General features: G+C 40.3%; 1 protein-coding gene across 6 annotated transcripts in view; it reads left to right on the top strand.

Annotated features, from left to right (window-relative positions):
• The window catches only part of nrsn1l (neurensin 1-like), a 152699-nt gene extending 134899 nt beyond the window's left edge, over positions 1–17800 (top strand). For 5 of the 6 annotated variants that reach the window (XM_069516805.1, XM_069516807.1, XM_069516808.1 and 2 more), the window contains 5 exons: positions 6447–6569; positions 10872–11009; positions 13201–13283; positions 13916–14065; positions 16243–17800. In XM_069516805.1, coding sequence (XP_069372906.1) covers positions 13224–13283; positions 13916–14065; positions 16243–16656 — 624 coding nt within the window. In that variant the 5' untranslated portion in view covers positions 6447–6569; positions 10872–11009; positions 13201–13223 and the 3' untranslated portion in view covers positions 16657–17800. Of the gene's footprint in view, positions 1–6446; positions 6570–10871; positions 11100–13200; positions 13284–13915; positions 14066–16242 lie in introns of all 6 variants that reach the window. The other variant, XM_020090950.2, reaches the window with a different exon arrangement.
• Positions 17801–20155: the final 2355 nt, after the last annotated feature.

Raw genomic sequence — 20155 nt, 5'->3', positions numbered from 1 at the left:
CTTTATCCACCAGGCCATTATCGCCTGTGATCTGAGCAGATCATAAAACCCTGCAGCTTGTCATCTGACTGCTCAGTGTGGCTGCTCTATTACATGCAATATTTAGAACTGATCCATTATAAACAAAATGAAGCAGTTGAACGCTTTAAAAGTGCAGCAGCAGCAAGAAATATTGGGCAACAATAAACAGTCAGGCTGATATCAGTGAGATACAATTAAAAACTAACATTTTATGAAACACATGCATAATTATTCTATGAATTCCTGCTGTGGACAGTGACTCCACCACTTACTATTAAATCTACTATTTAGAGGTCATAACTGAAAATAAATACACTCAATGGTAATTGCTGAAACCATCTAGTTTCCAGTCTTGTACAGTAACTAAGTACATGTACTCAAGTACTGTACTTAAGTACTCATTTGAGGTACTTTACATTAGTGTTGGTATTTATTAACTACTTCTACTCTACTACATCTCAGAAAACAATATTATACTTTTTACTTCACTAAATTTGTGTGAGAGCTTTAGTTTCTTTTCAGATGACAGTGTAAACCACCATATGTCTTTAAGTTTATCAGCAGCTGAAGGATGAACTGTTCCTTTAGGTTTTCAGACATCAATCCTTTAAAAGGCCTCTGGATTAGCTGGAAAATGCATCTTCACAATGCTGAAAACAGGTGCTGCTCTCCGTCATGGCCCTCAACATCCACAGAATCCCTTCCTTTTTGGCTTTGTGTTCAATATAAAATCACAACGATTGTATCGTTGCTGCATGCTTTATACTGAGCAGAATTACAAAGTTATATATACCTCACAAATGAACTGTAATAAAGCAAATTCAGTTTCATTTTAAGAAACAATATTGATTATTTTCACTGCAGATAAACCAGGCTGGAATCACACAAAGATTTTTTAACTTCACTCTGCACCGTAGACTGTTTTCATAAAAAGCTCTGCACAGAAAGTGACACAGTATATTGTAGAACGGTTTGAGGAGGACTCACTAATGACAGGGAATAATTCTGAAGAAGATCTGGAGCATGAACACAGGACAAGAGAACAGGCACTGCAGTAGTATAAAGTTGTTAAAATGAGCTCAACCTTAAACATCTTCAAAAACATCTGCAGCTGTAAAATGCAACATAGACATGCACTGTAATATCCAAATATGTCAGACAGAATAGTAAAACATTTTACTGCTTTTACTTTTCATACTTTGAGTTAAAAATACATATTTTACTTTAGAAAGGTTTGGACTGAATGACTTTAACTTGTAATGGAATTGGTGCTTTTACTTCATTAAAGGGTCTGAATACTTCTTCCACCAGAGCTAGTATCAAAAAGGTGGTTTGATTTGATTAGAATCTATTGTAACGCTTAAGTATTTCATTTTCCTGCTCACGCCCTCTCCTCCAGCCTCCTCACCCGACTTCTCCTTTGCGTGAATAAAGACTGTCCACTCCATGTCATTGGCAAATTCAGTGGCCTTCCACTCTAATCCATCCCAGGTCATTAGCCCTGTCTGCGGGGCTAATCATCATCTCCTCTGGCTCAAGTTAGCCCAAGAGAGAGCATCACCAGAATGAGACAGTTAAATATTCATGTCCCACCGCTGTGTAATATCCTCCTCAGTGATGTTTGAACCCTTTGACCCCGAGGTAATCAGCAGCAATCACACAGTCACGCTGAACAGTGATAAATTTGATCTGTAGATGGTTGATTCTGACGAGCGCTTGACACCGCTGAGCACCGGGCACCAGCTCAAACTAGGATCACGCACGCACACACACACACACCTGAGACATGCACCCAAATGCATCACTCCTGGTGACAGACAATTCATTTCACCCGCAGGCATGTAGGTATGACATCACGCGATTAATAATGGAGCAATTAATTATGACCTATTAGACTGATGAATTTGATTAGATAGAGAAGAGGAATATAGCCATGTGATAATATTACACTAGGATACATTAATGACATCTTGAGGAGAGAGGTATGGTGGGGGGTTGGGGGTGTAGGATAGAATTTATATGTGCCAGTTTGGAATGACATACAGTCAGCTCTCTAATTATATCAATGATAAATGGTGTTATTGATATGATAATGATTTCTTACTTGTGGTAATATTCCTCTGTTGTTATGTGGTTACACCGAAACACATGGATTGTGTGACTTTGATGTTTTTGTCAGGTGACAGAAGACGCCACCCTATATGAAAGTTTTTCTTATTGATGACACACTCAGCCTCATGGAAACCAGTGGTGCATTCAAGGTATCTTTGGAGCAGCTGTATGAAAAGGGTTTGATGCATGAAGACACCAAGTGCATATGTATTTCAGTGCACTGCAAATGAAACGCCTGCGGAAACACTTCAACTTAATAGCTCTAAACAAGCATAAAAATTGATTTTTGTTGTGTGAGCACATTTGACCTTTTCGACATTAGCCTAAGAATTGATATGAAATGATTAGAATAGTTGTATGTCTGGGAAGCTAAAGCCAAACATGAGAGGTTGTCTCATCAAGCAAAGTGTTACTACAATCCACTGGCTTTTTTTTTTTGTCTAATTCCTGACCTGAACCTCATGATAATCATGGTTGCACTCAAGTTCTAAAGCTGAAGCAGCTGCATGGCAGGTTCGTAATAAGATAAACACATTACACGTCTTCAAATATGTATTCTGTTATTCCACCGTGTGCACACTGAGGAAACAAAGGAACTTGCAGTGATCGACTCAAGCACACTCAGCTACATTCCACTGACATCTAGTGTCAGATCCAGGAACTGAGATAACACACTGTGTCTGACCCTGTGCAGGTGTGTGTCTGTGCACCCGCCCCACCACCACCTCACCCGCCTGCCCCCCGGACACACATACGTTATCCACTTCCCCATGCATCAGTGTAGCCTTATTGATCTGCTCGATATGACCTTGAATGATCAGACAAGTGGAAGCGCCGCATCGGAATGAGACCCATCCATTCCCTCTGTCTGCTATCTGCCGCCGTAATGACTTGAGGGAAGACGGGGAGGCACAGGAGCCCGGTGAGATGAACCCTTGAACCAGTCAGCTCTGCAGTGGCCTTATGTCGTGGACAGCCTCCCCTCTAGGCACAGTCTGTTCCAGGGTGAAGACTTAGAAGTGGGTCAGTCTGTCTGAGACGCAAGAGACGGGACGTGAGCTGGGTACAACATTAATTCTGATAGATAGATAGATAGATAGATAGATAGATAGATAGATAGATAGATAGATAGATAGATAGATAGATAGATAGATAGATAGATAGATAGATAGATAGATAGATAGATAGAGCAGGGTTATGTAAGTGGATTTGTTCCCAGGATAGTCCCACATATGCATATGGAATATAGTGTATTAAAATGATAATCAGTGGATGAATGATGAAATTCCTCCTCTTGAGGGGAAAGATGAATAGGAGCTATGCCTCAGGCTCTTATAGACGAGGGTCTTAGTGGGATGCGTTTCATCCTCTAACATGTAGAATCTAACAGGATATGTAAAACATTTTTCCCTGCAGCTGAAACATGACTAGAACAGTTAATAATGATGAATTGGCCTCAATTTCAAATCAGTTTAATGAAATCAGTATGTAGTGTAAAAAATGTCAGTTTGTTCTTTTTCTTTACAGCCCACCTCCCCCACAGTTAACACAGCTTTAAAGTTAGGGGTAAGATCCAGACAAATTTGGTCAGCTCATAAAACGTGTGCTGGAATAGTCACAACTGGCTCCATCTCAACAAACAACAACATTACAGGGTTATTCTGGATATAATTAATATTTTTCATGACCAAAAAATCCCACAATAGATTATTACATTATTTTCTGTGCATTTGTGATATTTCGAAATACTCTTTACCAAAGGGCTCAACTGTTGTCCACACATCAAAAACACATCAATGAGCCATTGTAGTTGCTGACCTGTTCCTTCATTCCCATGAACACTGTATTTTAATTTGGATCAATCCCTCACACATCTCATTCCTGACACAAATACACACTAATGGTCCTAAATATGTATTACACAGATGAACATAGTCCCCTGTTAGTGATGTTTGCAGGAAATTACCATCCCCAGCTGAGTCATTCTGTTTATAAAAAAATTATGATTGTGTTATTGATTTTCGTCTGCAGTAGCAACAATTGGGTTTGGGGCAATAGACAAGGAAGATTAGTCAGAAAGTATGCGATGGCTTAACATATTGACTTTTGCCTTTTCTAAGCATTTATTGACAAGGAAAGAAAAATATCAGTAGCTTTATCCTTCAAATGATGTCTGTACAATAGTTGACTCGTATCAATAATAATAATAATCCCATATTACTATATATGATCTGCAGGCATTCTATCTGAATTATAACTGATTTATATACTTTTTTTTTGCTGATTTTGTACTTTAACTTTTCAAGATGGAGTACTGAAGTAAAAAGTTTGAATAGATATTCCACCAATTACAACAGAAAACAAATCAATCAGAGCTCCTGTCAAAATATTTTTCAATCGATGTACCTGTCTTGCAAACGTACAGACATATTTTGACAGCTTTATTTTTGCCATACAGCATGTCTGCTCCATTTCTCCACTGTCTGAAAGTCTAATTATAGTGAATACTGCACATGCACTGCTTACAATATTTTCAAAAACAGACGTCCTGACAAGCGGGTGAGGAGCATGAAGCCCAAAATGAGAATACATTTAAAGAGGTATTTTGAGTTTTATAGCCCATATTGAACAATAACGAGCAGAACGGTCATGCAAGCGTACCGCATCGCATTCACACACACACACACATACACATGCGCTCACTCCCGTGCCTCTTCATCATAGGATGTGACACCTGACGGCCCATTAGTTCCCAAAGTGCTATTCTATTCTATGAATTCCTCTCCTTATAGAATATTTAGACTCTGTGTGTTTCACTCCACTTGTCAACATGGGATGCATTATTCATGTTACTGTGCCATTATCTGACGCTCTGCGTGATGTAACGCAGCCATTCCCGGGCCCCGCACCCACAAACACATTCAGTGACCTTCTGAACTGTGCACTGCCATCACCCTGCCTGCAGCGCTGTAGCAACTCCGCTTCATATAATAGACCAAGGAAGAGGACATTTGTGCTTTACAGAGGCTTTATTGTGCAATTAAAATGTGTGCTTACTTGAGTGCGTCTATAAATGTGTGCCTGCAATACCTGCTTTTAAGAAAGAGATGGAGAGTGAGACTGAATTGAACCTGCTTTTAATTATGCAATTAAAAAGGTATGCCTGTATTTAAGATTAAGAGTGATGTATCCTGACTGTAGGAAATGAATTTAGGGGAGATATGACACAAGGGAGAAAAGAGAGAGAATTTGAGTTAACAGGCCGGCAGTGCAATTAAAAGATAAGTCGACGCCTGGTTTCATTTGAGATAGAATTAGAGAACGATTTAGAGTTTTAGCAGGCCTCATTCATACATACCGTATGAATGCTCGTGTTTGAGATAGAGAGAAGAAAAGGCAAATAGTAAGTTTTAACAAGCTTCAAAAACGGTAAGCTTCCAAAACATGTGTTTAAAATGGGGAGACACAAAAGAGGAAGTGGCACAGAGTAAAGACTAATTTATGCTTCTGTGCCAAAGCTAAGCCGTAGGTTTGCACTTAGCATCCACATACCCTACGCATGGGGCCAAGGATTCATAGTTGTGCGTAGGTATGTGTGAGTCACGTTGCAGTAACAACACGGAAACGCTAGTGGAGGGAGAGGTTCTATGTTGGTGTTGAGGGTCTTCCGGTTTCTGGTCCGCTTATTTACAAATTCTCTACATCAGAATAATGATGAGTGTTACTAAGCGGATCGTGTTGGAGCTGGTAGATGTTGAAGAGAATTTAATTTTTCTTAAAGAACCAAAACGAAGGAACGAAAGACGTCCTTGTTCGTTCCTTTGACTCTTTTCAGAAATGGTGGCAAGTCCACTGGAAATGCGAGCCTTGTTGCAGCTGTTGAAACCAGGCAAATTAAAATTGTTCCCAAGTGTTGATTTGTCTTGTCGCAGAGTTAATTACTGAAATGGAAAGATAATGTATATTATGTCAATGACATAATATACATAACAAATACTGGTATTTTTTGTGTCAGCGATCACTGCAGAGTTTGATACAATGGAAGAATTGCTGTGTTTGCTGTGTGATGAGGGTTTTTCTTTCTTTTGGCTACAACCCATTTTCATCACCTGACACCAGACTCATCACCTGACACCAGACTCCTTATCAAAAGAAAGCACTAACTGTGATCCAAGCACATCGCTGATATAGAGGAGGATATCAGAGGATGCCTTGCCGAGTTGGATTTGAATGTCTGGGCTTGCAGACACTTCGATGACACCACAGGAGCAGTATGAAGGCATTTTATTATTTTTTTCTGTTGTTTTTTTCAGGTTGGAGAGTCGGTCACATTTACTTCAATTGGATTGGATTTGGCTGCAATGCTGTTAACTCCTGAAACTCCAAAAGTGTTTTGTGGACTCAAACACTTCACCCACCTCTTCATCGGCATTGTGGTGAGCAGATAATGAGTGAATTTTCATTTTTGGGTTTAAACATACCACATATAGACGTTCAAGTCTTCAACCAAACTTTTGAACCAAAATTATGATGCTCTTGGCAGAGTGTTAGTGGTATGGGGCCTTGTTACGAGGGATCTGACTCATATCATAGAATCATCATCATAGAATTAAGGGGGTGCTCACCACATTTTCGTCGCTGTGGACTAACGTGATCAGCTGTTCCTGGGGGCCTCCTCTCAGCTCGGGGCCTGAGGCAATTGCTGGCTTTGCCTACTCTGTTTTGAAGCCCCTGGCTGCCACCAGAGCAACCCGACTGGACTACTAAAAAATGTCTTCAATTTCATGCTGGAATAGACCACTATCCCTAACGCCCTGTGATTAAAGAGATGGTGAAAATAAAAGAAATTCTGCCAGACATCAAACCTAAATGTTGGCTTTGAAAAAATAATTTATCCTTTTTATTTGCAGAGCCAATAAATGAAAGGCTTTTCACAACTAATTAACATGATGGCTCGGATGTGTCACGCTATTGACAGTGGCTTTATGAGCTGCTGTGGGTTGATGCAAAGGCTATTTTTAAGATACCAGACAAGCACAATGCATAATTTATTACACCAAAGGATAACCCTTCCAAGACTGTGAATAAAGAAAGCAATAAGGGCAGCAAGGCATACAGCTGAAATGACTGATAATGCTTTACAACAGCTTCCAAACCGAGTAGATGGGGGAAAAAATCCTGTTTGCACATCATCTTAAAGGGAGGTGTAATTATCTCTCAGCCAATCAACACCTAGCAGTCACTTCCTGTGTCTGACCTTGCTGGACTCGTCACCATGGAAATTTTTCTTTCTCTGATAGAGCACAGCTTGGTCACACAAAAACCTGTGTGTGTGTATCTGTGTGTGTAGAGATGTGCAACAAACAAGACCAGTATTCCATGTTCTGTCTCACTAGGGCACCTTGGAAACAGTCCTGCCTTTTATGGCTGACCATACTGTTTCCAAATAACAAATATGCAGGAGTGATGAGCCACCACCCCCATGTGCACACACGCTCAAAACCCACACACACTCACATACACACATCTGCCTGTGTTCTTTTCACACACAGATTTGGGTGAAAATGTGAAAATGACAGTTTTTCTTTTCTTTTCATTTGGGATCTGTTATGACAGTCTGCATAAATAATGTTTTTTCAGGAAAAGCTGAAATATTTACTGAAAATATTGGCAGAATCTGACTGTATTGTGATGCTGTGTGTATGTGCGAATGTGTGTGTGAATTTGTCTCATAAAACATTATTTCAGTTACAGACTATGCCTTGAAGTGAGCCTCTATTTAATGAGCACCACTGCTTACAGATGCAGAAATACTTCTTCAGTTTGTGTTCCCGGAGGCATTATCAGTCACTGACAGCTGGTTGAATGCAGCGCTCAATTTAAGTAGACCATCCTGTCAGATTGGCATTTGATGGACAGTTTAGAGACTCTGGAGATGTACTAAAAACATACCTTACAATATTTATCTCATTGTTGGTAAAAAGTTAAAGGAGTCATCCACGAAACTGAAGGAGAGTTAACGTTAACTTTTTTATTAGACATATTTATGTCTAAATTCAGCACAGAAAAAAAAGCACAATCGTTTTGTGTGTCAAACATTTTTATTCTCACCTTCCAAATAAAAAATCACTGTATTTTTTGTAATATTCCTTAAGAATGATGTACTTAATTTATAAGATTCAATACTAAGGCTCTATCAATGACAAAGAAAATATGAGAAAAAATAAGGTATAAAACTTGGTATGGATAAAGTAGCTGGGTAGAGAAACATGTAAACCAGAGAATAAAATGAGTCCCCAAACTGAATCTTGTGGGACCCCACATCTAATCTGTGCTGTTTTAAATGTTGACTTAAATGGGCTATAAGTAAGTTTTAACACTTACTTACCAGTCTAATAAAATTAATACAAGTTCAGCATCAAAACTCTCTCATCTATATAAAAGCTATAACACATTTCTTCTTTTCTACTACATAAGCTATCTTCAGCCTGGTCGGTCCATTTCTTTACTTTCCCATAGTAGGTCACTGTAATTTCCTGTCTGCCCTTTTCATGTGTCTTAAAACACGTCTCCAGCTACTGACATGTCATGTAATTTAGGATAATTAATTTAAAAGCCTGTGATGGACTGACAACCTGTGCAGCCTTGCCTCTCACCCAATGTCAGCTGGGATTGGCTCCGGTTCTGAATAGGATAAGTGGTATAGATAATGGATGGATGGACGAACAGATTAAACAGGCCACAATGAGTTGTGATATTTTTCACCCACACAATGTTCATGGGACACAGGTTCAAGATGAGGTCACCTAGAAAAGTTTTAAATGACTCGAAAGCACCTTTGGCCAACACCATCAGCCTTTCAGACTAACAACAGTGCTAGACATAGACCATTAAAAGGGAATTTGTTTTCTCTCCACTGTTGCCAAGAGTCTGCTCAGTAAGGAAACTGTTGGTTTCTCTCAGTAATATTGCAGTGCCTAAACCTTTATACGTAAAGAGCCTTAACATAATGTATTTTGAGATTTGACGCTTTAAAATAGAGGGGGTTTAATCATGCTTTCACACTAAACTTTATTTTAGGAAGATAATGAATTCACATTACCAATTAGAGTGGCTCGTATAATCTACTGAGGTTTATAGCACCACTTATATAGAAGCTTGTTCTTATGTGTTTTACATTATATTGCTGCAAAGTGGATGTATAGACTTTGGCAAATATGATAATCAAATGCATTTGAATTCAATTGTATGGGAGTCCATTGACACCACAAAAAATTGTAACTGTAACTCAGTACAATGAGACACTTTCTCAAAATAATGACATATAACTCAAAATCATGACTTAGTATCTCAGCAGTAGCTCAGTCCATAAGGATTTGGCTTGGGAACCGGAGGGTGGCCGGTTCAAGTCCAGCATGGAAGGTGGACTGGTAGCTGGAGAGGTGTCAGTTCACCTCCTGGGCACTGCTGAGGTGCCCTTGAGCAACGCACTGTACCCCCCAATTGCTCATAGAGTGCTTTTCCTGGGGCTGCCCATCACTCTACCATCTCTCTCCAAAATGTGCATGTCTTTGAGCCCTCTGTGTGTGTGTGGGATTGTGGGTTAATGCATGTATAAAATGAAAACATGAGTGTAAAAAGAATTTCCCCTTGTGGGATCAATAAAGGAAGTTTAAGTTAAAATAATGTATCTTATAATTTTGACTCAGCATTCATCTTTTTTTCTTGCGCTGGTGGGAGTGGGAATTCCTCACAATGGTAATGTGGTGGTTTAAAAAGAATATGACCTCAACTGGGATCATCTAACAACTCTCACCTTTATTTTGACTGTTTCATTAATTGAATTGAAAGAGAACCTGTGGAAACCTTCAGTTGAAATCAAAACTCAAAAGGTGTTTAGTTTGGGCTACAGTAAAACACATGTTGGCCTCCGTAGAGAGGAACAGCTCACAATGTAAATATTAAGTATTTAAATAAAAAGGGATCACCCTAGTGACCGCTCCTCTCACTGGTTACAAGTGGCTGCCCTTATCCACTTCAAGACACTAGTTCTTGCATACCATGCTGTGAACGGATCGGCCCAGTCTACATCCTGGAACATGGTTAAACCTTACACCCAAGCCCGTTCACTCCATTCTTCATCTGCCAATCGGCTTACTGCTCCCTCACTGCGAGCTAGCAACTCAACAAAATCACGACTGTTCGATGTCCTGGCTCATAAATGGTAGAACAAGGCTACACATCTTCCACCGCAGAGTAGAGACACGTGTCTTCCAACTACACCTTGGTTATGAGGATGATGATCTCATAACGATCCTCACAAAAAAATATTGCACTTACATGTAGCACTTTGTAGTTTGGCTTTTTTTAAGCTAGTGTACTTACATGATTTTTGCTGTTCTGGGTTTGTACTTTAATGGTTGAATACACTCATTGTAAGTTGCTTTAGATAAAAGTGTCAGCTAAATGATATGTAATGTCATGTGATAAAGAAAACAGCAAAAAACATCACTAGGATTAGTTTATATTCAACTCTGCCAAAAGATCCCTTTCAACTAAATCTTACACACTGGACCTTTAACAGTAGTGAAACCTGAAGTTAGTTGGTTAGAAAGTAGAAACGTTCACTTGAGCTGAATGGATGAAACACATTTATTCACCTCTAGGTTTATCTGATAGAGACAGATGTCATGTATCATCGACGGTTGAAGGGTTGCTGTTGTTGTTTTTTTCCACAGTGCACACGCATGCTCAGTGTTTCCCATCAACTGATTCACATCAGCTGCAGCAGCAGCCGCAGCAGCAGCTTTGGAAGTCCACCGGTCCGTCAGCACATGGATCCCCAGTGAGGAGAGCGAGCCGCTGGGGCCAGGAGGGTAAGACTGACTGCTCCTCTGGTTGTGAAGTCGGGTAGAGTGACGAGAGGAAGCTGCAGCTGAGCGCAAAACAAAAAGACTGAGGAGAAAGTGAGTCGCTTTAGATGAAGTGCGACGGAGGAAAAGTGTTAAAAGGGACAGAGGCTGAATGGCCGCGATGACTCACAGTGCTGCTGGTTGGTTTATATGTCGGGGCTCAGCTGAATTTAACCACCATGTGTTGTTCCGCACTCCGTTTAAACATTTCATTTCATATCTGACGTTTTTCTGCGTCGGTTTGTGAAACGTGAAAAAGCAAATCTCGCATACGTGCGTGGCAGAAAATAAACCCTGTTGCATTCTCGATTTCGTTCAAGATCCCATAAAACAAATAAATGATTTACAGTTTATAAAATACTACATCACTGACCTGCAGTCGATCTGGACTCAGTGAGTCTGGAGGAAACTTGAAGGTGGATGTGACTGTATCAGCACCATGGACAGCGTTCTGGTCAAATGGTCCTCAGCATGAACTGATTATAGATCAGTTTGATCATAATTGCAATTCAAAGTCGATAATCCAAATACAACCATAAAAGAAAAACACACACATGTATATATATATATATTTACAAAACATTATACAAATTATTTACACACCACATCTGTGTGATGCTGCTCTCCTACAAAATATAAAACTGTGTAGTTACAACACGTTTAAAGGGATAGTTCACCCCAAAATGAAAATTTACTCATTATCCACTCACCTGTATGCTGATGGAGGGGGTGGGCTAAGTGTTTGAGTCTACAAAGCACTTTTTGAGTCTCAGGGGTGAACAGTGTTTCAGCCAAAATTGCATAATAAAACAATAGAAACATTAAATATATACATTTTTTTTCAATGTATGCTGTATAATTAAAAGTAATCTTCAGTTTTGTGTTTACTTGGAGTGTCGTCCATTCAGAGATTCCTTACTGGAAGTCCCTCGTTCAGTCCGCTCTGTAAACAGAGCAGCTGGCTACTTCGATCGCCGTGTCCAGGATGTTGTTGTTTAGCCAGGTCTCTGTGATGATAGTCACAAAATGAAGTGTAATTATCATTTTGATCGCATCTGACTTGTTTGTGAGAGACCTGGAGTTGGTGAGGAACAGACTCGGGAGCGTTGGTCTGTATGGGTTAGCCTTTAACCAAGCGCATAGCCAGGTTGGCTTCCCCCACTTCTGTTTCCTCTCCATTCGCCCCCTGCGTTTTTTCAATTTCAATTTCAACTTAGGATCTCCAAAGATGGGTTGAAACTCGACCCCATGCTGGCGAAAATGTAAAATATCAGCTAATTTTCTTTACAAGGAAATAAAGTATACCCCGGAGAAAAATAAATGGGTGTGATACTACATAGTCAAAAAATGCATAACCACTATTTCTACAAGCTTGTAATAAATGTGAAAGCACAAACTAATTTGGAATTAATATTTAATACTAAATTATAAGAGTCTAGATGGTCTATCATCTCATTTTGCTCTTTTCATTGGCACAAGAACTTTACTTTCATAACTTTTTTTTATACGTTTTTATACATCCCTACAATATCAGGTAACAATTTAAAATCCCATGAATTAAAGAAACAGTTGTTTATTGAACAGGGTTTGGTGTCAACTTGTCCTGTCAGGTTCATGCTTTTGGCAGCGGAGGAGGAGAGTAAAAACACAAGAGCACCTGAGCAGCGTGTTTTCGTTGAGTGACCTCTGATGTGATTTTCAGGATTGTGTTTTAAACTGCAGTCAGGTTAAACTTGCTTCTATGGTACAAACTGAGATCAGGCATGTGTGGCCGCTTAGAGAAACCATTTAAAGGCCAAGAATGAAAGAAATCAATCAAAGCACCACATGAGAATAACAACAGCTATTCACATGTGTGCATATGAGGACGAATAGAGCGAGCGTACACTTGCATATGTGTGATTCATCCGTAGAGGCACCTCAGGGCCACGGTAGCCGTCAATCGTTCACACGCAGCAACAATAACCGGGGCGACCTGACGACAAGGGCCAAGATTTATGATGGGTCTCTGAAGGGAGGGGAGGCTTTTATTGAGGGAAATCCATATTCAGCAGATAAACAGTGTTTGTGTTATATAGCGGCCATACAGCTGACATACATATCAATCTCTTCACGACTGAATATCTGTGTATATGTATGTGTATGTTTACTGCAGGTGTTCAAGGTGCGTGGGGTGTGATGGCGTTGTGTTCCGAGGCCTGTGTCTCTGGCTCAGGAGGAGACTCCTCTGGGAGTGAGGTGAGCGTCACTTTCTCTTGAGTTTGATCTGTTTTATTTGATTTTAAAACAGCTAAGAGTCCACACATTTTTTAAAGGTAAAAATAAATAAAAGGTGGAAATGTATGGGTCTTTGTTGAGAGTCTGGCAACATCACCCATGTTTTGCTCAGTGAAAACATTCACTGTCAAGTCTTGTGAGACTTGCGTTGAAAACATAAGTGTGAGTGAGTTTGGATTTTACAGCGAGAAACTATCATGGCAGAATGTTTTTCTGATGTGGACAACGCCGCTGAAGCAGTTGACTTCGATGGTTGTCCCTGTACTTGTTCGAGTATACAGATATATAGCTCCTACACGCTGAAAAGCAAATGAGAATGAGAGAGAGAGAGGCAAGAAGCAGACCTGCATGGTTGCTAGTGAGACTTCTCATTGAGTAAGACATTTGTAATGTCTTCAAGCCTTTTATTGGTGAAAAATGTACTTCTAGGGAACATTTTGTGGACTGTTGCCCCATAAGATTACACTGACACAGCGGCATTGACCAACTATACTTTCCTCTAATGTAAGAAACTGTGAAGTCAAATGTAATTGTGGAATCATGTGATTGCTCTCCCAAGTAATTTGGTCCCTTTCCGCACAACGCCTTTTCAGACGGGTTCTAGCTGTCTTCATTTTGGGGTTCGTTCCTATCTGCACCATTTCTACGAGGAGTGCTCATCCTCCATGTGGGAGAGAGACCCTGAGGATCGGGAGTTCGTCCAGAGCCCGAGGTCAGCCCTGTGGAACTCAGCAGTCTGGAAGGTAGAGAAATGACAAGCTCACGCCTTTAGCCAATCACTATGCTTCCATACTGGCAACAGCCATGGCCAAAGGCATTATGTTTTCAGGGAAACAGGGGTAAGATGTGTAGGTGCACCTGCATCCCAGGAACGTACAGAGTATTTCAACTTTTCTCAAAACTGGGATATAGGCTTAGCCAGGATACTGAAATCCAGATATGATGCTAACAACGCATGCATCAATGTTAACACAGCCAGTGACACCTTAAGGGCAATTCTGTAAAGTTGGAACAAACGTTTAATATGGACTCAAAGATAAACTGATTAGATTTCAGTCAAAAGTCAAAGGTGAAAGTTTTGTGAACACAGAAACACATTTTAATGATTTGTTATTACTTTTTAAATGATTTGTTACCTAACTCAAGCATGCATACACTAATGGTGACATCCTACACTTATTACTTCAACTGTGGGCAGACAAGGAGGTAAACAGCAATTGATTGGTTGTCAGATGAGTACAACCCTAACATGGTATTTCTCGATTTGTCTTAAAACCCATGAAATTACTTTTTCCTTTTCATTTTAATCGTTATTAGATAATTTGATCCAATTAATCAAGCCATACTGAACTGATGAATACAGTTATTTTGAAAACAGACTATTTAATGGGACAGCATCAATTATGAAGTTGAACATGATGGTAAACAAATCATTAAAAATCCATGAAATGCACATCACACATGTTAGTTATTTCTTGCACTTCATGCATTATGTGGTAACTACACATACTGGGCTCTATTTTATCTATGGCGTCTCACCTGCATAGAGCAAGTAGATGTATAATGTGTCCAAATCCAAATGTTGCAGCACGAAGCGCGTGATTCTGTGGGGTTGCACTTAGTCTCCCCATTAATCATGGTTGTGTTTTAGGAGTAACCTTTACCTTTTACCTTTAAAAACCAGGTGCCCTTGCATTGATTGCTATTGCAATAGCATGTATAGAGAGAATGCTTTTCTACAGAGGAAACAGATCTACTTGTGTGTATAGTGAAAGTTCGCACCAGTCCACTGACTCCAGACCAGCTTGTGTTTAATTGTATATTCCCTCTCTGTTGCTTTGAGGGCAAAACACCAGACCACACTTACATTAAGTCCAACAGACTCGTGACGCTCAGATGTGCACAAGTGCATTTTCTATTCAAACACATTTAGGCGCCAGATGGGAAAATGTCAACTGAGTCACTGTCTGAATTGAGCAAAGGCACTGGTGTATGATAGGGCCCATTGTGTTTGTCCCTTTAACAGTCCTCCTCTGATATTTCATATCAGTTACTGATTGATATAACACAAAAGAGATTCTACCCATGATTGGTGTCTGTTATCGCCCATGAGAAATCCCACAGGTAAACGAACAATTATGTGTATTACATGTGAGCATTATTCCCTGAGGAGCCGTGGGATCACACCCTCATTGTTCAGGGAAAGATGATTCTTCCTCTTACGTATTACACCATTCATTGTTATTGTAGTATCGTCTATGACTGATGCTAATGTTTCCGCAATTACCCCACAATCTAATGACTGTTGTGATGTCTTCTCTCGATTAACACACGTGTACATTGGTTTGATTCGACCAGATTCATCAGGCGAGACTTTTTTGTAGCATTAATAGAAGTATATACTTTTCAATAATACTTGAAGATGCAGTTATAGAAAATATTTATTGTAAATTCTGTCTGTTTGTGAGATTTGGGAAATTCAGATTTTCCGTAAATATGAAATGACACATCCCAGATGCATTGCTCTCTCTGTCACAGCTGCCCCACTGTCGGCCTGGAGAGGGCGGCAGACAGAGACGTGCCACCTCTGTGACACACAGTGTCATCCCGTGATGAGCTTCACCACTGTAATAACCATGAAGTGAAACTCTGCTACACGTGCTCGATAGTGCACACAGTGCATTTTAAACCTTTGTCTCTGCATGATGAACTACAGGCAGTGGTGTGGTGGTATTTGTAAAGGTGAAGGATTACATGCAAGCCCCCTGCCCATTTGGCAATTTGAATTTTTCTGCATCACAAACAACAAAATGACCTTTCCTAACAAGAAGGGAGGAGCAGCAAACAGTGGTTTCACTAAGAGAAAAAAATATAGATCAGGACTACAAATTAAGGTTTCATCTTTCCGTCCTCTCTCCAGGTGTCCTTGGCCCTGGGCCTCCTAATCCTGACTGCAGGCATCGCCAGCCTGTCAGTCAGCTACATCACTCCCCCTAAAATCGAGTCGTTTGGAGAGGGGGACCTGCTCTTTGTCGACACCCACGCCATTAGCTTCAACAGGGGGCTGCACCTCAGTGCTGCCGCCGGGATTGGGCTGTCTTGCCTCGGCTCGGCCCTGGTGGCAATGGGGGTTATCGTTTGGATCCTGCCCAGGGCCAACTTGAAAGAGAGGCTGTTTCACAGACCGGGGGAGGGGGAAGGGAGACGAGAGCTGCGGTCAAAGTGGAAGGGATTTAGGGATCCGGGGGATGTGGTCACTAAGCCTCCAGGTGTAGAAGAGGGGAAGATACCTATCACATTGTCAAAAGTGGAAAATGTGCAGCCCACTTCTTAATAAGATCCCTGGTGAGCAACATGGCCCCAGGCTTTTGTTGGAGTGAAGGGTTCTTCATTTACAAGGTCTTGTGGTTGTTTGTTTTTCATCTATTGTGAATGTAAAAAATGTAATTTTATCAAACAAATGGAGGTCGTTTGGATACCTGGAAATTATATTAAAACAAGAAGTAGACGAGATACTTCAAACCACATCAGGCTTCAAAAACACAGCTTGATCAGAGATGTTTATTTTCGAAATAAACCCGAATTAAACATATAAATATGGTACCAAGACTTCAACCAGAGACCTTGTGGCTCTCTTGTATTGTAGCTGTCGACTTTGTTTGTGCAGTGCAATAGTCTTATATTTAAAAAGAATTCTGTACAGTGACTAATGTCCGCCTAGACTCTGAGAGAGAGCAGAGTCCTAATGACTAATGGTAGAAATCTCTATTTTTACCCCTTAACTTAATAACGTTTTTTATATTTTTATTTTTTTCAATGGCAAGCAGCTCTCCAAGTAGTTAGACATGTGACACGATTCAGAACACATTGCCATTCAGGTACATACAGAACATACACACATGGATCACAGGGGCTCACATGCAGGAGTGGTTACAGATAAAAAGGTGTTTTTTCACATGTCTGCACTAATGCTCAGCCCGGTGTGTTGAAATCAGTTACAGTCACACGTGCTCACCCACACACACACAAATTCGTGCTTCATTGACAGTATCACCTATTTTCTCCCCCATTGTAATCTAGCTCCCTAATTGCCTGCAATCTGTGTCTCCAGGCAACAGTTGGGCTTCAAGTGCTCTATTTTCACCTCTGAACAAAGACTCCTTTCTGATTGGTCGCCCGTATCCCCTCTCTTCATTTTCATGCCAATTGGATTTTTTGTTGACAGTCATACACCGTAGTCGCAAGTAAGTGGTGAGGTGCTGAGGTGAGAGGAATATGCACTGGCACCTCATAGGCCACAAAAAAACCAAGTAAAAAACATTATAACCACGATGCCCTGATTTAACTGCACTGATTCCACTGGATGTTATTATTGATTCATTGTTTTATTGTGTTATTGGCCATGATGAAGATAATGGACTCAAGTGTCATTGGTGCAAATCAAATGACAAGAATAAATTTGTGATCTGCAAACTGAACTCCTAGAACTGTGGTTCCATTTGATTTACTTATTTTATTTCAATCAGGAGAGAGACAAATAAGATTGAATTGATTCTGAACACTTTGTCACTTAGACTCAAGCAGGAAGTAGAAAGCAATGAAAGCAGTCCTATGAATAAGGTGCTTCGAATATGAGTGAGTCTTCCCCCTGGAGCTGAGACACTGAAGGTGGTGATGACGAATGGAGCCCGAATCTGGGACGTCTCATGAAGGGCTTCTGATTGGTAGGACAGTCAAAGGGAGATGACCAGGTATCAAGAGTTATTGTTGAGCAGGAGTAGAAGTGGGTCACCCAGTAATCGCGGTACCAAGGTGACAGCTGAATGACAGGAGGGAGAGAAAACATTTCAAACTTTGACAGCTTACAGGTGATTGGCTCAAGGCAAGTGTGCCAGAAAGTGATTGGATGAAAAATGAGCTGGTGGAGACTAGAGATAGCATTAACTGGGCCTGTGACGGCACACGTTAGAAGGCAGTCTTTCCTTACTGAATTTTCACTAAGCCTCATATTCCAAACCTGCAGTAAGAGATGTTTTGGACATTTATGTTTCATCAGATGATTCCTGTAGAGTCAAAGTGTTACTTAGGCCACAAACTTCAGATTCAACCCTCATTGCCACAGTTATTACAATTTATCTGGAGAGGGAAATAAATACCTATCAAATGTTATGACCGTCTATTACCCAATTGCTGTTGAGTCATTTACATATAATTATCAGCATTACACTGAGCCACTGTTACTGTGCAGCTCTGTTTAGTTATGACCATTTAACCATTAAGGTTGTCCATCCCATTCTCGTGAACCCGATATCTTAAGAACACCTTGAGGGTATTTCTTCAAATTTGATATAAACATTTACTTGGACTCAAAAATAAGTTGATAACTTAAAACTTGTGCCTTTTTCTGATGTCCTGAAAAGGTGACTTCTCTAGAGCTATAACTTTTGATGATGATGAGGATGACCTTAAACTGATTTCTGTAAAAGGTGCAAGACAGTCAACAGTTGTTGCCTTTGAATAAGCAAACAATATAGTGAATAAGAGCAGCACGTGTTTTCAAAAGAGAATTATGTGTTCGGTGTAAAATGTAATAAATTAAATTTTACTGTGAAATGTGCGGTGTAGCTGTGGGCATGTGTGTATGTGAGTGAGAGACAGAGAGTAGTACTTGTGGATGTATGAGTACATCATGTTACTTTGGTGAGATGAGTCACAGCTGTGAGTGTGACTCATCTCATCTTGTCCCTCAAGTCACACAGTAACAGGAGGGTCACCAAACTGTCACGAATTGAAACAGTACACACACACACACACACATTGACGGACAATTACATAACAACTTTTAGAAATTTTACTTTGCCAGTATATCATTGGTGATGTGATACACTGATACGACATTAAAGCAATCTGATTGAGAATTAGCATTTTTTTGTTTTTTTCTAGCTCTCTTCAAGTCGTCCTTATCTCTGCAGAAAAAGAAATCCTTTTGTATTGTAAATTATAAACTTGACATCATTATTTTAAAGGTCACCCATAGAAAGCACAAACTATAGAAGAATAGATATTCAATGCAGGGTTTGTTTTTGTGCATCATATTTGAAGTCTGTCCTCTTTTCTCTCCTGTGCCAAAATCATTAACGCATCAAGCCTGTATATGAGCCAGCATCAGTGCCATCACAGGAACTCTTCTCCTTGCTGTCAACATGCCCCTCGCACTCTCAGCGCATGTTTGCGTGGCTGATTTGAGCATGCTGGGTTTATTAGCGAGTGTATGTAAGTGCATAATGAGATATAAAAGTGGAAGAGGTGGCAGCATTTCCTGTGAAGATGGAAGCTGATGCGCTCCACTGACTTGCACAGCTCAGAGTGTGAGTCACACTGTTGTGGGAGAGAACCGAGCAGTCGATTATTGGGTCTGCTCGGCTGATTGGCAGACCCAGCCCTCCCAGAGTGTGTGTGTGTGTGTGTGTGTGTGTGTGTGTGTGTGTGTGTGTGTGTGTGTGTGTGTGTGTGTGTGTGTGTGTGTGTGTGTGTGTGTGTGGGTTATTTAATTGATCAATAATTTGAGAGGGGAAACACTGAGGAACCTGGTTGAATGGTGTATTTTGTACAGAGAATGTATAATTTAAATCAATTGCCCCAGAGTTAGCTAGCAGCTAATTTGTATCTGTCATCACCCTGAAGGTAATAAGAATATTATTGCCGGACTGATACACTGATCCCATCTTATATCAATCTGACTGAGGCCTTTTTTATAAAATACTATATCTTAATTATTTTTCAAATTCTGTTAGAATTAAAGTGCTCCTTACCACTGCAGAAAAAATATTTTT

Source organism: Paralichthys olivaceus, chromosome 20, assembly GCF_024713975.1.
Source record: "Paralichthys olivaceus isolate ysfri-2021 chromosome 20, ASM2471397v2, whole genome shotgun sequence".
NCBI lineage: Eukaryota > Metazoa > Chordata > Actinopteri > Pleuronectiformes > Paralichthyidae > Paralichthys > Paralichthys olivaceus.
Note: the sequence above shows the minus strand (reverse complement) of the source record. Positions and strands in the feature narration are given on the sequence as shown.